At 37.9% G+C, this 16842-nt stretch overlaps 1 protein-coding gene across 1 annotated transcript in view; it reads right to left on the bottom strand.

Annotated features, from left to right (window-relative positions):
* Positions 1-3286: 3286 nt before the first annotated feature.
* LOC308399569 (protein NLRC3-like) overlaps positions 3287-16842 on the bottom strand; it is a gene marked incomplete at its 5' end in the record, with an annotated part of 56587 nt that continues 43031 nt past the window's right edge. The window contains 2 exons of the mRNA XM_080886921.1: positions 3287-4816; positions 4965-5011. Of these exons, the coding sequence (XP_080743047.1) occupies positions 4269-4816; positions 4965-5011 (595 nt within the window). The 3' untranslated portion in view covers positions 3287-4268. The remainder of the gene's footprint in view (positions 4817-4964; positions 5012-16842) is intronic.

Genomic DNA, 16842 nt, shown 5'->3' with positions numbered 1-16842 from the left:
CAACACAACAGTCTGTGTGCAGACACACACTGACCTTTCATATAGTCAAACACAGCTGGTTGAGTCATTTCTCTGTGAGTCTAAAGTGAATCTAGTATTTGAAAGTCCACTTCCTGTATTTGTTGTTGAAGCCATTAAATAACCTTCTTCATCCAGCTGACAGCATCTTCATCCTATGATGTGAACAGCTCCTCCTGTTGATGACAAACCTCTGACAGGATCTGCTTGAGGAGCTTTTTCATGTGCAGCTCTCTGAGCTCAGGGCTGAGCTGCTGTTTCATCTTTAAGAGCTGCTGCCTCCTCGCCGGACTTGTTCTCCTCTTCTTCTCCTAATGACACCATTTCTGCTTCATATAAAATTCAATAAAGATGCTGACATGTATCTGTAGCAGCAACATCATTGAATCTAGAACAACTGGAGCCAAACCAGTGGCTCTGCTGGGATCACTGGTGAGCCAACACTTCCTTGTTGATGCAGATTTCAGGGCTTCCTTTTGCTCCTCCGTTATAACTGTTCTCTCTTCTCAACACATGATGACACAAAGGAATCAGCAGTGACAAAGATGATGCTGAAGAGAAGCACACACTTCACACATATAACAGACCAGTGCAGTTACACACACCTCTGCTCGACATCAGGCCTCAAACAAAGACACAAAACACTAACTTGACTCTAAACAGAAGAAACGAGCAGCTGTTTCTGTTCTGTGCTTATTTATATTTGACACACATGCTTCTCTTTGTGCAAACACACATCGCACTATAAGGGTAACCTCGCACACAATGATTGGACAGCACAGTGATGATGCTGGGAGATCCTATACGCAGCAACACAGAAACACTGAGAACTTTAAACAATGATGGAAAGTGTTATAAATGACTTGTTGGCCTCTGATCTGTCACAAACAGCTGAAACGTGTCTCTCATGAGTCACATGAAGGTTTTTGACACAAAGGACAAAAAGTAGCTGCAGTCAGTTTGTGTCATTTTTATATTTATTCATCTGGGAGAAAAATCTGAGGGACATTAAAATGTGTTTTCAACAGAGACAAGAACATGAATATAACAGAACAGGTAAATGAACATGTTTCAAGTAAACAGCTGGACTGATCAGGTCCAAACACAGAGTGATAAACTTGTCAAACAGCTGTCATATCTTTATATAGAAGCTCTTTATAAATGCTGCTCACTGCAGTCTGTTTACTAATAATGTCAAAGTGTTAGAAACACAGAAACATCAGAATGGTCTTTGTTCACAGAAACCTGTCTGGGATCCTTTGTTGTTCTTTTGATGCAGAGTTACATTATAAATATAAAGAGTTATTTCAGAGTCTCATCAGTTTTCCTGCATGTCTTTATTTAACACATCAGCAGGGCTGAAGCTCTCATGTTAAACACACACTGATCTATGGACACGTTCATGTGTTTCTAACAGAACCAGGCTGTTATCAGCCTGCACTAACATTATGTCACACACACTGAATGTAACAGTGACAGTTTACATCATCACACAATCAGCTGTGATTGTTTCACTGTCATCAAACGAGTCAACAGGAAGTAGAATCAATAGAAACCAATCATTTCCTGACAGCATGTCTGATGGAAATAAGTGCAGATTATGTATGAAGTCTAACTGCACACAGTAACTGTGTTACAATAAGGACTTAACAGCGCCCTCTGCTGGAGTGTTTCAGTACTGCGTTAACTAGAATACACCACCTCCTCCTCACACCACCTGCTACAGCTCTACTCTTCTATGACTACAGTCATCCACAGCACTGATGTGAGGTCACATGGTTCATATGTAAGGAGCACAGCTGACCTCAGGTCAGTTTAATGACTGTGAGCAGCAGCTGTGTTATTGTCACTGTGACAGGGAGACACTCTCAGACACAGCGCTCATGTCAGCTTGTTCTCATGCAGGAGGATCAGGAGCTCCATGTTTGTCTTTCTGTTTGAATCATGATGTGTTTGTGCCATCAGAGTCTGTCATGAGTACTCAGGGTTTCACAGCAGCTCTTCTGGATGCTGACGAGGACTCCAACCTCATGTTTCACCTCTCTGAGCTTCTGATGTCTGTGAACACTCGTGTTTCTTCTCTGGGCTCATCTGGACAAAAACACCTTTCTGTGTTTGGCTGCAGCCTCATTCTGACTGACAGGAAGTGTGTTATCCATGAGCTGCACTTCTGTGAGGAAGTTTCCTGCTGTGTTTCCTGTCTGTGGACAAACACGAGTGTTCCAGCTGAGGACTTGGTTCCTTCCACCTGTCCATACAGGACATCACGCTGTCTGCAGCTCTGTAAATGCAGCTCCAGGTCCTTCCACGTGCTGCTCTGTATTTGTGCAGTTTGTAGTGTGTCCTGGGAAACGTAGCACACATGGTGTTCTTCTGCTGTTTCCTCCTTTCACTGAGTGTGAAACACTGACGCTGTGCTGTTGTTCACAGAGGGGAGCTGATTCTAGCTGCAGCTGGACTCTGTCATCTAACTGAATGTGTTGGTGCTGATCACGGGGCTCTGAGGGGGGAGCAGCAGGAGGACTCTGGATGCTGACGTCAGTGTATCTGTGGAAGCTCCCACAGCGTGTCTGTCATTCAATATTGTGCTGTATATTGTATCTATGCAAAGATGAACAGACTGTGTGTTCACTGGTCTCTGTGCTGCAGCTCTGATGTCATCATCACTCCCTCCTCCACCCTCAGCAGTCCCAGCATGCTGCTGTGGTGCACCCCACCCTCACTCTACACCTGAGCCACAGACCACACCCTCCACCTCAATATACACCACAGTTTTCTCTGCTGTGGAAATGAGATCAGGAGGAAATCATCATTATTATTATTTAATAAACGCTCACATTAATGTGGGCTTATTTGTTTCATATTAGAAACATTAGTTGAGTGTTTTTAGTATAAAATGGTCAAAGTCCCTCTTTTTGCTCCTCCCCTCACCTGTGGATGGGCGGTGCTGTTACCGTGGTGACAGCTTGGATGTGTTTCAGTCCTGCCTGGTTATCACTGCAGGAATCTTTCACATTTATTACAGGTAATAACTCTGATTTTTCTGTGTATTATGAACCAAATGTATCCTGATACACACAGAGATGGATGAGCAGAGGTTGTTTTTGCAGTTTATGTAGTTACTATGGACTTAATGCATACATATTATTAAAATTAGGGCTATAACAGTTGTATTGATGTATAGCAACTTGAAATGCTCCCACAAATGGCTCCACAGCATGTAAAAATATAACAAAAGCTCTGGCGGACTTGGTTCTGCGGTCAGTCTTAAAGGGTGAAGTTAAACTCTGTAATCTTCACTGTGTCACAGAGTTCAGTGAGTCCCGTTATTCACAGTATCAATCAGATCATCAGAGAACAGCTGATCAGCAATCAGTGGTGCCAACAGCGCCTCCTGTGGTGAGAGGATGCAATAATGCAATGTAGCATTTTTCCACTCAACACTTGCAGTCATGGAAACTGTCTGTTGGATCTGTGTGACGTTGCTTTCTTGGTTAGAGTTCCTCACAAATGTCCAGATGATTCTTCTAATGAGGCGTCGACCATGTTTTCAGTTCTTTGGAAGAAAACGTCGCCCTTTGCCATCCTTACTTTTCTTTGACTTCTTCAAATGCAGCTGAACTCCAGCTGGTATTTTCTTGGACTTTGCAGCTGTTTCTGGTCATCAGTTCATTCCTGCAAACCTCTGAAGCTGAACAACAATGATGCTGCATTGCTGGCTGATCCCAAAAGGTTGATTCTGTTCATCTGGACGTTTTCAGAAACGTTTGCTCACTGATCAGGTGACTTCTTCAGTCTCAGCTGACTGCAGCTTTACAAGCTTACAAACAGCACATTTGCACAATGACTGAAAGCAGCAGCACCTGATATATATGATACTAATATAATACATATACATATATAATCCATACTAATGATGAAGGAACTGAGCTCACAGTCCATTGTTCATTCAGTGAACTACTCAGTTTATTTTGGGCCTCAGAAATGCTCACTCTGTTTGTACATCACTGTCAGCAATAGACTCATTCTGCTGTGTGGACAGGAACACATGTGACATCACTTCCTGTTTGTTTGTGACTGAAGAGGAAGAAGTTTACAAGGAATCATTTAGAAGAGTTTCAAACATCAACTGATTGAATCCATGAATCTGAAAACGTGTTTGTGAGTGAAAGAGACAGACATGTACAGACTGAACTATCTGTTCAACAGTCAGAGTGTTTCTGTAACAGGAGACACTCTTTACACTCCACTCAGCACAGGGACACTGAGCCACCAGGAGACCAGAGTCTAAACCCAGGATGAAGAGTTTGAGTGAATGTGGTGTTGAAGGTGTGGAGGTGGATCAGAGTGTCAGAGGAGACTCTGTAGAAGGACAGAGTGCCAGCAGGACAGTCCACATACACTGCTGCTCTGTTAGAGACAGAGGAGGAGGAGGAGGAGGATGAGGAGGAGGAGATGGATGTTACTCTGTTATTGTGACAGACAGAATGAGGACCATTATCAGTGCAGCTCAGACTCCAGGACTGATCATTGTATCCAAACCAACAGTCATCACTGCGTCCTTTCCTTCTGATGCTTCTGTAACTCACTGATATATAAACGTCTCCTCTCCACTCGACCTCCCAGTAACAGCGACCAGTCAGACCATTTCTACACAGCAGCTGTTTGCAAACATCAAATCTGTCTGGATGATCAGGATATGACTGAACCTCCTCCACACGTGTCACCTTCCTGTTGTTGTCAGACAGTTGGAGCTTTGTGTTCACTGTGTTTGTGTCGATTGTGAGTTGACAGGAATCTGATGGAGAGAACAAACACAATCCAGCTGCAGTTATTGATCCATCATCTGTTCATTGATTGACACTTTGATGATGACTCCTGACATGATGAAGATGGTTGAATGTGTGCTGCTTTGTTTTCATGAATCCCATTAAAAACACACTTACACTTCCTCAGACCTGGTCTCAACCATCGGACTCCAGCAGGCTCCACCCTGAAAGGAGGAGGGGGGTCAGAGCAGCACAGTCAGCATGCACACATGGACATTACATGGCTCTCACACACACACTGTTACACACTGAGCTCAAAGCTCGGCTCCACTGTTTTATTCAAAGAAATCTACATTTATTTATCAGCACATTTAAAAACAGCTTGAGCCAAAGTGCTGCACAGAGTAGAGAGAAAATAGGAAACATACACAGTAATGACTATAAAGACTGGTCAGGATTGAAAGCTACAGAGTACAAATGTGTTTCCAACCGGCTTTTAAAAATGTCCAGTGTTGGTGACGACCTGATGTGAAGGGCGACTGTTCCAGAGTTTGGCTGCAGCCATCGATAAAGCTCACCTCTGTTTTTACGTCTAGTTCTGGTCAGAAGCTGCTTATCTGCAGACCTGAGGGCTCCACTTGGATTCTTTTGTTAAAGAGAGATAAGATGGAGCCAATCCATTCACAGATTTAAAGACAACCAGATCTGGAAGTGGATTCTACCACGTACTGGTAACCAATGGAAGAAGCTGGTGATGGGTCGTCTAGCACAGACCCACCGCTGGAACCAGACAATTGATGAGGGAGAGAACTGTGACAGCGCCGTTCCTTCACTTGACCTCAGTCGCTATTAGTTAGTTATGGAGTTAGCTATTAGTTATTTAGTAATAACTGCTAATACTGGTTTGCTAGATGTGCCCTTGATGATTTGGGAAAAAAAAGACTTGAGCTAATTAGCCCGAAAAAGCTAGCCACATATAAGTTACACATTCAGAGCCGTCTTGGATTAAACATCAAGGGATGTTTGAATGAACCAAACTTTCAATATTTTAGGGGATTTAATTTTTTTTATGCTTTTATGATTCTAAAATAATAAAGGATGTTTATTAGCATCCTTAAGTTTTTCATGTGCAAGCTAACAATGAGGATTATCTTGTTAATTAAGAGAGGCTAATGAAACGGAAAAAATAAATAAGCTTTATAAAGAGGAATATTATGCTATTTGTTTAATTTATTTATTTATTATTCTGAAACAAAGAAACATAAATAAACTGCAGGATTTTGAATGTCCCCATTTAGGTTAAAGTGGAGTGTATTTGTGTTAGAAACGTCCCCAAAAGTCATAAGAATATGGCATACTAGTGACTATAGTTGGATATAGTTTTGTATTTTTTGTTTGATATCATGTCCCTATTTTCTGTATAAACCTATCCATGAAGTCAGAGAACAATTTATCAATGATTCCCACACTCAAGTAAGGGCTATGTTGTAAAATCCTTCATTATGTCTAAGATTTGAAAATATGGAACAAATACCAATCAGAATGAGGTTTAAGATAAAGCAATCCATCCCCCACATCATTACACATACCTCAACATATGCATATGTTTAATAATCAGAGTTCATTGTATTTACCAGTTCCAGTTATTTACCAGTTATTGTATTTTTAAAAATAGTGTCATGTCCCTTTTTCAGTATAACTCCATGCATGAAGTTCGAGAACAATTTATCAATGATCCCCACACTCAAGTAAGGGTTATGTTAAAAAAAAAACAACCCCTTCATTATGTCTAAGATTTAAAAATACAGAACAAATACCTTAATATATGCGTGTGTTTAATAATCAGAGTTCATTGTATTTACCAGTTCCCTAAGGAAAGTTTCCCATTGAATGTCCCCATTTAGGTTAAAGCGGAGTGTATTTGTGTTAGAAACATCCCCAAAAGTCATAAGTATATGGCATACCTATGACTATAGTCGGATATGTTTTTGTATTGTTTTTTAAAAATAGTGTCATGTCCCTTTTTCAGTATAACTCCATACAGGAAGTTCGAGAACAATTTATGAGTGATCACCACACTCAAGAGTTATGTTGTAAAATCCTTCATTATGTCAAAGATATGAAAACATGGAACAAATACCAATCAGAAGGAGGATTAAGATAAAGTAATCCATCCCCCAAATCATTACACATACCTCAACATATGCATATGTTGAGGTATGTGTAATGAGTTCGTTGTATTTACCAGTTCCCTAAGGAAAGTTTCTCATTGAATGTCCCCATTTAGGTTAAAGCGGAGTGTATTTGTGTTAGAAACATCCCCAAAAGTCATAAGTATATGGCATTCTGATGACTATAGTTGGATATGCTATGTATATTTTTAAAAAATAGTATCATGTCCCTTTTTCAGTATAAATCTATCCATGAAGTCTGTAAACAATTTATCAATGATCCCCACACTCAAGCAAGGGTTATGTTAAAAAAAAGAATAACCCCTTCATTATGTCTAAGATTTAAAAATACAGAACAAATACCAATCAGAATGAGGACTAAGATAAAGAAATCAATCCGAAAAGTAGTTACACATACCTTAACATATGCATGTGTTTAATGATCAGAGTTCATTGTATTTACCAGTTCCCTAAGGAAAGTTTCCCACTGAATGTCCCCATTTAGGTTAAAGAGGAGTGTATTTGTGTTAGAAACATCCCCAAAAGTCATAAGTATACTGTACGGCATACCTATGACTATAGTCGGATATGTTTTTGTATTGTTTTTTACAAATAGTGTCATGTCCCTTTTTCAGTATAACTCTATACATTAAGTTCGAGAACAATTTATCAGTGATCACCACACTCAAGAGTTATGTTGTAAAATCCTTCATTATGTCTAAGATTTGAAAATATGGAACAAATACCAATCAGAATGGGGACTAAGATAAAGCAATCCATCCCCCAAATCATTTGTGTTAAAAACGTCCCCAAAAGTCATAAGCATATGGCATACTAATGACTATAGTTGGATATGCTTTGTATTTTTTTTAAAAATAGTATCATGTCCCTTTTTCAGTATAAATCTATCCATGAAGTCTGTAAACAATTTATCAATGATCCCCACAGTCAAGCAAGGGTTATGTTTTCATTATGAAACATATGCATATGTTGAGGTATGTGTAATGAGTTCGTTGTATTTACCAGTTCCCTAAGGAAAGTTTCTCATTGAATGTCCCCATTTAGGTTAAAGCGGAGTGTATTTGTGTTAGAAACGTCCCCAAAAGTCATAAGTATATGGCATTCTAATGACTATAGTTGGATATGCTTTGGGATTTTTTAAAAGATGTTATCATGTTCCTTTTTTCTGTATAAATCTACCTATAAAGTCAACAAACAATTTATCAGTGATCACCACACTCAAGTAAGGGTTATTGTTGTAAAATCCTTCATTATGTCTAAGATTTGAAAATATGGAACAAATACCAATCAGAATGAGGACTAAGATAAAGAAATCAATCCGAAAAGTAGTTACACACACCTTAACATATGCGTGTGTTTAATAATCAGAGTTCATTGTATTTACCAGTTCCCTAAGGAAAGTTTCCCATTGAATGTCCCCATTTAGGTTAAAGAGGAGTGTATTTGTGTTAGAAACATCCCCAAAAGTCATAAGTATATGGCATTCTGATGATTATAGTTGGATATGCTTTGTATATTTTTAAAAAATAGTATCATGTCCCTTTTTCAGTATAAATCTATCCATGAAGTCTGTAAACAATTTATCAATGATCCCCACACTCAAGCAAGGGTTATTGTTGTAAAATCCTTCATTATGTCTAAGATTTAAAAATACAGAACAAATACCAATCAGAATGAGGACTAAGATAAAGAAATCAATCCGAAAAGTAGTTACACATACCTTAACATATGCATGTGTTTAATGATCAGAGTTCATTGTATTTACCAGTTCCCTAAGGAAAGTTTCCCACTGAATGTCCCCATTTAGGTTAAAGAGGAGTGTATTTGTGTTAGAAACATCCCCAAAAGTCATAAGTATACTGTACGGCATACCTATGACTATAGTCAGATATGTTTTTGTATTGTTTTTTACAAATAGTGTCATGTCCCCTTTTCAGTATAACTCAATACATGAAGTTCGAGAACAATTTATCAGTGATCACCACACTCAAGAGTTATGTTGTAAAATCCTTCATTATGTCTAAGATTTGAAAATATGGAACAAATACCAATCAGAATGGGGACTAAGATAAAGCAATCCATCCCCCAAATCATTTGTGTTAAAAACGTCCCCAAAAGTCATAAGCATATGGCATTCTAATGACTATAGTTGGATATGCTTTGTATTTTTTTTAAAAATAGTATCATGTCCCTTTTTCAGTATAAATCTATCCATGAAGTCTGTAAACAATTTATCAATGATCCCCACAGTCAAGCAAGGGTTATGTTTTCATTATGAAACATATGCATATGTTGAGGTATGTGTAATGAGTTCATTGTATTTACCAGTTCCCTAAGGAAAGTTTCTCATTGAATGTCCCCATTTAGGTTAAAGCGGAGTGTATTTGTGTTAGAAACGTCCCCAAAAGTCATAAGTATATGGCATTCTAATGACTATAGTTGGATATGCTTTGGGATTTTTTAAAAGATGTTATCATGTTCCTTTTTTCTGTATAAATCTACCTATAAAGTCAAACAAATTATCAGTGATCACCTCACTCAAGTAAGGGTTATTGTTGTAAAATCCTTCATTATGTCTAAGATTTGAAAATATGGAACAAATACCAATCAGAATGAGGACTAAGATAAAGCAATCCATCCCCCAAATCATTACACATATCTTAATATATGCAGATGTTTAATAATCAGAGTTCATTTTATTAACCAGTTCCCTAACGAAAGTTTCCCATTGAATGTCCCCATTTAGGTTAAAGCGGAGTGTATTTGTGTTAAAAACGTCCCCAAAAGTCATAAGCATATGGCATACTAATGACTATAGTTGGATATGCTTTGTATTTTTTTTAAAAATAGTATCATGTCCCTTTTTCAGTATAAATCTATCCATGAAGTCTGTAAACAATTTATCAATGATCCCCACAGTCAAGCAAGGGTTATGTTAAAAAAAAGAACAACCCCTTCGTTATGTCTAAGATTTAAAAATACAGAACAAATACCAATCAGAATGAGGACTAAGATAAAGAAATCAATCCGAAAAGTAGTTACACACACCTTAACATATGCGTGTGTTTAATAATCAGAGTTCATTGTATTTACCAGTTCCCTAAGGAAAGTTTCCCATTGAATGTCCCCATTTAGGTTAAAGAGGAGTGTATTTGTGTTAAAAACATCCCCAAAAGTCATAAGTATATGGCATACCTATGACTATAGTCGGATATGTTTTTGTATTGTTTTTTAAAAATAGTGTCATGTCCCTTTTTCAGTATAACTCCATACATGAAGTTCGAGAACAATTTATCAGTGATCACCACACTCAAGAGTAGGGATGGGTACCGGTGTCCGGTGCCATGATGGCACCGGTTCTGACATAAACGGTAGTAACCAGACCGAAAAGCAGCGCACATTTCGGTGCTTTATTTCGGTGCTTTTTTTCCCTGAGCTGTGATAGACTTCTAACCAATCATTTTACGTTTCCCAGGATAGTAGGCGGAGCCAGGTACGTACGTTCAGTTAGAGCAGAGCTACAGATTAAAAATGTCCAAGGCGAAGCGGTCAAAAGTCTGGTTGTACTTCACAGCAAAATATGCAAACTCAGCAGCCTGCAAGAAGTGCTTTAAGCTGATACTGTGATACTGTCAAAGGAGGTAACACCTCGAAACTGATGAAACACCTGGCGACGCATAGCGTTTTTTTTTTAAAGCCGAGAAATGCGCCGTATTTGATAGCTTGCTGCGAGACCTCACACTGTGCACGTTGGGTGGGTTGCCAGTTATCGGACCCGGAGCAACATCCCCCAAAAACCCGAAGAATAGAGTCCTGGCCCCTAGCCCTGCCAGTGTAGCAGAAATGATGACGGATGATGATGCAGCAGCAGCCGTTCTTCTCTGCATGAGTCGCTTAATGTTGTTCGAGTGTAATTTACGTTGAGTAGGCTAACCACGTTATTACATTAATGCATGTAAGGTGAACTAGCAAACATCATCATAGCTACATGCGGCTATCTTCTTGTTTGATGGCAGATACTCCCTTCACCCTGGCCAAAAACGCTAAAATGACCAAAGAAAAAGTGGGAAACAGCTGAACATGAGAGGTTTTTGGACAAAGTTTGTGTTTTTTTTCCATTGTTTAAGCACTGCTTCCAGCCAAGAGTGATACCATATATGCCCCATAACTGCAGAAAAGGCTAACATTGTTATCTTTTTACAAAAAAAAAAAAAAACCCAGCTGAACATGAGAGGTTTTTGGACAAAGTTTGTGTTCTCCATTCTATAAGCACCGGTTCGAGCACCATTTAAGCACCGGCACCGTTTCAAAAGTACCGATTTGGCACCGGTATCGGATAAAACCTAAACGATACCCATCCCTACTCAAGAGTTATGTTGTAAAATCCTTCATTATGTCAAAGATATGAAAATATGGAACAAATACCAATAAGAATGAGGACTAAGATAAAGCAATCCATCCCCCAAATCATTACACATATCTTAATATATGCAGATGTTTAATAATCAGAGTTCATTGTATTAACCAGTTCCCTAAGGAAAGTTTCCCATTGAATGTCCCCATTTAGGTTAAAGCGGAGTGTATTTGTGTTAGAAACGTCCCCAAAAGTCATAAGTATATGGCATACCTATGACTATAGTTGGATATGTTTTTGTATTGTTTTTTAAAAATAGTGTCATGTCCCTTTTTCAGTATAACTCAATACATGAAGTTCGAGAACAATTTATGAGTGATCACCACACTCAAGAGTTATGTTGTAAAATCCTTCATTATGTCAAAGATATGAAAATATGGAACAAATACCAATCAGAATGGGGACTAAGATAAAGCAATCCATCCCCCAAATCATTTGTGTTAAAAACGTCCCCAAAAATCATAAGCATATGGCATACTAATGACTATAGTTGGATATGCTTTGTATTTTTTTAAAAAATAGTATCATGTCCCTTTTTCAGTATAAATCTATCCATGAAGTCTGTAAACAATTTATCAATGATCCCCACAGTCAAGCAAGGGTTATGTTTTCATTATGAAACATATGCATATGTTGAGGTATGTGTAATGAGTTCATTGTATTTACCAGTTCCCTAAGGAAAGTTTCTCATTGAATGTCCCCATTTAGGTTAAAGCGGAGTGTATTTGTGTTAGAAACGTCCCCAAAAGTCATAAGTATATGGCATTCTAATGACTATAGTTGGATATGCTTTGGGATTTTTTAAAAGATGTTATCATGTTCCTTTTTTCTGTATAAATCTACCTATAAAGTCAACAAACAATTTATCAGTGATCACCTCACTCAAGTAAGGGTTATTGTTGTAAAATCCTTCATTATGTCTAAGATTTGAAAATATGGAACAAATACCAATCAGAATGAGGACTAAGATAAAGCAATCCATCCCCCAAATCATTACACATATCTTAATATATGCAGATGTTTAATAATCAGAGTTCATTTTATTAACCAGTTCCCTAACGAAAGTTTCCCATTGAATGTCCCCATTTAGGTTAAAGCGGAGTGTATTTGTGTTAAAAACGTCCCCAAAAGTCATAAGCATATGGCATACTAATGACTATAGTTGGATATGCTTTGTATTTTTTTAAAAAATAGTATCATGTCCCTTTTTCAGTATAAATCTATCCATGAAGTCTGTAAACAATTTATCAATGATCCCCACAGTCAAGCAAGGGTTATGTTAAAAAAAAGAACAACCCCTTCGTTATGTCTAAGATTTAAAAATACAGAACAAATACCAATCAGAATGAGGACTAAGATAAAGAAATCAATCCGAAAAGTAGTTACACACACCTTAACATATGCGTGTGTTTAATAATCAGAGTTCATTGTATTTACCAGTTCCCTAAGGAAAGTTTCCCATTGAATGTCCCCATTTAGGTTAAAGAGGAGTGTATTTGTGTTAAAAACATCCCCAAAAGTCATAAGTATATGGCATACCTATGACTATAGTCGGATATGTTTTTGTATTGTTTTTTAAAAATAGTGTCATGTCCCTTTTTCAGTATAACTCCATACATGAAGTTCGAGAACAATTTATCAGTGATCACCACACTCAAGAGTAGGGATGGGTACCGGTGTCCGGTGCCATGATGGCACCGGTTCTGACATAAACGGTAGTAACCAGACCGAAAAGCAGCGCACATTTCGGTGCTTTATTTCGGTGCTTTTTTTCCCTGAGCTGTGATAGACTTCTAACCAATCATTTTACGTTTCCCAGGATAGTAGGCGGAGCCAGGTACGTACGTTCAGTTAGAGCAGAGCTACAGATTAAAAATGTCCAAGGCGAAGCGGTCAAAAGTCTGGTTGTACTTCACAGCAAAATATGCAAACTCAGCAGCCTGCAAGAAGTGCTTTAAGCTGATACTGTGATACTGTCAAAGGAGGTAACACCTCGAAACTGATGAAACACCTGGCGACGCATAGCGTTTTTTTTTAAAGCCGAGAAATGCGCCGTATTTGATAGCTTGCTGCGAGACCTCACACTGTGCACGTTGGGTGGGTTGCCAGTTATCGGACCCGGAGCAACATCCCCCAAAAACCCGAAGAATAGAGTCCTGGCCCCTAGCCCTGCCAGTGTAGCAGAAATGATGACGGATGATGATGCAGCAGCAGCCGTTCTTCTCTGCATGAGTCGCTTAATGTTGTTCGAGTATAATTTACGTTGAGTAGGCTAACCACGTTATTACATTAATGCATGTAAGGTGAACTAGCAAACATCATCATAGCTACATGCGGCTATCTTCTTGTTTGATGGCAGATACTCCCTTCACCCTGGCCAAAAACGCTAAAATGACCAAAGAAAAAGTGGGAAACAGCTGAACATGAGAGGTTTTTGGACAAAGTTTGTGTTTTTTTTCCATTGTTTAAGCACTGCTTCCAGCCAAGAGTGATACCATATATGCCCCATAACTGCAGAAAAGGCTAACATTGTTATCTTTTTACAAAAAAAAAACAAAAAACAGCTGAACATGAGAGGTTTTTGGACAAAGTTTGTGTTCTCCATTCTATAAGCACCGGTTCGAGCACCGTTTAAGCACCGGCACCGTTTCAAAAGTACCGATTTGGCACCGGTATCGGATAAAACCTAAACGATACCCATCCCTACTCAAGAGTTATGTTGTAAAATCCTTCATTATGTCAAAGATATGAAAATATGGAACAAATACCAATAAGAATGAGGACTAAGATAAAGCAATCCATCCCCCAAATCATTACACATATCTTAATATATGCAGATGTTTAATAATCCGAGTTCATTGTATTAACCAGTTCCCTAAGGAAAGTTTCCCATTGAATGTCCCCATTTAGGTTAAAGCGGAGTGTATTTGTGTTAGAAACGTCCCCAAAAGTCATAAGTATATGGCATACGTATGACTATAGTCGGATATGTTTTTGTATTGTTTTTTAAAAATAGTGTCATGTCCCTTTTTCAGTATAACTCAATACAGGAAGTTCGAGAACAATTTATGAGTGATCACCACACTCAAGAGTTATGTTGTAAAATCCTTCATTATGTCAAAGATATGAAAATATGGAACAAATACCAATCAGAAGGAGGATTAAGATAAAGTAATCCATCCCCCAAATCATTACACATATCTTAATATATGCAGATGTTTAATAATCAGAGTTCATTTTATTAACCAGTTCCCTAACGAAAGTTTCCCATTGAATGTCCCCATTTAGGTTAAAGAGGAGTGTATTTGTGTTAGAAACATCCCCAAAAGTCATATGTATATGGCATACCTATGACTATAGTCGGATATGTTTTTGTATTGTTTTTTAAAAATAGTGTCATGTCCCTTTTTCAGTATAACTCAATACATGAAGTTCGAGAACAATTTATCAGTGATCACCACACTCAAGAGTTATGTTGTAAAATCCTTCATTATGTCTAACATTTGAAAATATGGAACAAATACCAATCAGAATGAGGACTAAGATAAAGCAATCCATCCCCCAAATCATTACACATATCTTAATATATGCAGATGTTTAATAATCAGAGTTCATTGGATTAACCAGTTCCCTAACGAAAGTCTCCCATTGAATGTCCCCATTTAGGTTAAAGCGGAGTGTATTTGTGTTAGAAACATCCCCAAAAGTCATAAGCATATGGCATACTAATGACTATAGTTGGATATGTTGTGGGATTTTTTTTCTAAAAATAGTATCATGTCCCTTTTTCAGTATAAATCTATCCATGAAGTCTGTAAACAATTTATCAATGATCCCCACACTCAAGCAAGGGTTATGTTAAAAAAAAGAACAACCCCTTCATTATGTCTAAGATTTAAAAATACAGAACAAATACCAATCAGAATGAGGACTAAGATAAAGAAATCAATCCGAAAAGTAGTTACACATACCTTAACATATGCGTGTGTTTAATGATCAGAGTTCATTGTATTTACCAGTTCCCTAAGGAAAGTTTCCCACTGAATGTCCCCATTTAGGTTAAAGAGGAGTGTATTTGTGTTAGAAACATCTCCAAAAGTCATAAGTATACTGTACTGCATACCTATGACTATAGTCAGATATGTTTTTGTATTGTTTTTTACAAATAGTGTCATGTCCCTTTTTCAGTATAACTCAATACATGAAGTTCGAGAACAATTTATGAGTGATCACCACACTCAAGAGTTATGTTGTAAAATCCTTCATTATGTCAAAGATATGAAAATATGGAACAAATACCAATCAGAAGGAGGATTAAGATAAAGTAATCCATCCCCCAAATCATTACACATATCTTAATATATGCGTGTGTTTAATAATCAGAGTTCATTGTATTAACCAGTTCCCTAACGAAAGTTTCCCATTGAATGTCCCCATTTAGGTTAAAGAGGAGTGTATTTGTGTTAGAAACATCCCCAAAAGTCATAAGTATACTGTACGGCATACCTATGACTATAGTCAGATATGTTTTTGTATTGTTTTTTACAAATAGTGTCATGTCCCTTTTTCAGTATAAATCTATCCATGAAGTCTGTAAACAATTTATCAATGATCCCCACAGTCAAGCAAGGGTTATGTTTTCATTATGAAACATATGCATATGTTGAGGTATGTGTAATGAGTTCATTGTATTTACCAGTTCCCTAAGGAAAGTTTCCCACTGAATGTCCCCATTTAGGTTAAAGAGGAGTGTATTTGTTAGAAATATCCCCAAAAGTCATAAGTATACTGTACGGCATACCTATGACTATAGTCAGATATGTTTTTGTATTGTTTTTTACAAATAGTGTCATGTCCCTTTTTCAGTATAACTCAATACATGAAGTTCGAGAACAATTTATGAGTGATCACCACACTCAAGAGTTATGTTGTAAAATCCTTCATTATGTCAAAGATATGAAAATATGGAACAAATACCAGTCAGAATGAGGACTAAGATACAGCAATCCATCCTCCAGATCATTACACATACTTTAACACAGGGGTCCCCAATCCCAGTCCACGAGGGCCAGTGTCCCTGCAGGTTTTAGATGTGTCCTTGATCCATCACAGCTGATTTAAATCTATAAATTACCTTCTCAACATGTCTTGAATTGTGATTCAGGTGTGTTGACCCAGGGTGAGATCTAAAACCTGCAGGGACACCGGCCCTCGTGGACTCGGATTGGGGACCCATGCTTTAACATGAGCAAATATTTAATAATCAGAGTTTATTGTATTAACCAGTTCCCTAAGGAAAGTTTCCCATTGAATGTCCCCATTTACGTTAAAGCGGAGTGTTTTTGTGTTAGAAACGTCCCCAAAAGACATAAGAGTCAGGTATACCAATAACTATTGTTGCATATGTTTTTGTAATTTTTAAATGGAGGTATATTTCTGTATTTAGTAT

Source organism: Rhamphochromis sp. 'chilingali', assembly GCF_963969265.1.
Source record: "Rhamphochromis sp. 'chilingali' genome assembly, chromosome: 1".
NCBI classification, from domain to species: domain Eukaryota; kingdom Metazoa; phylum Chordata; class Actinopteri; order Cichliformes; family Cichlidae; genus Rhamphochromis; species Rhamphochromis sp. 'chilingali'.
This window is presented reverse-complemented; position numbering and strand designations above follow the sequence as displayed.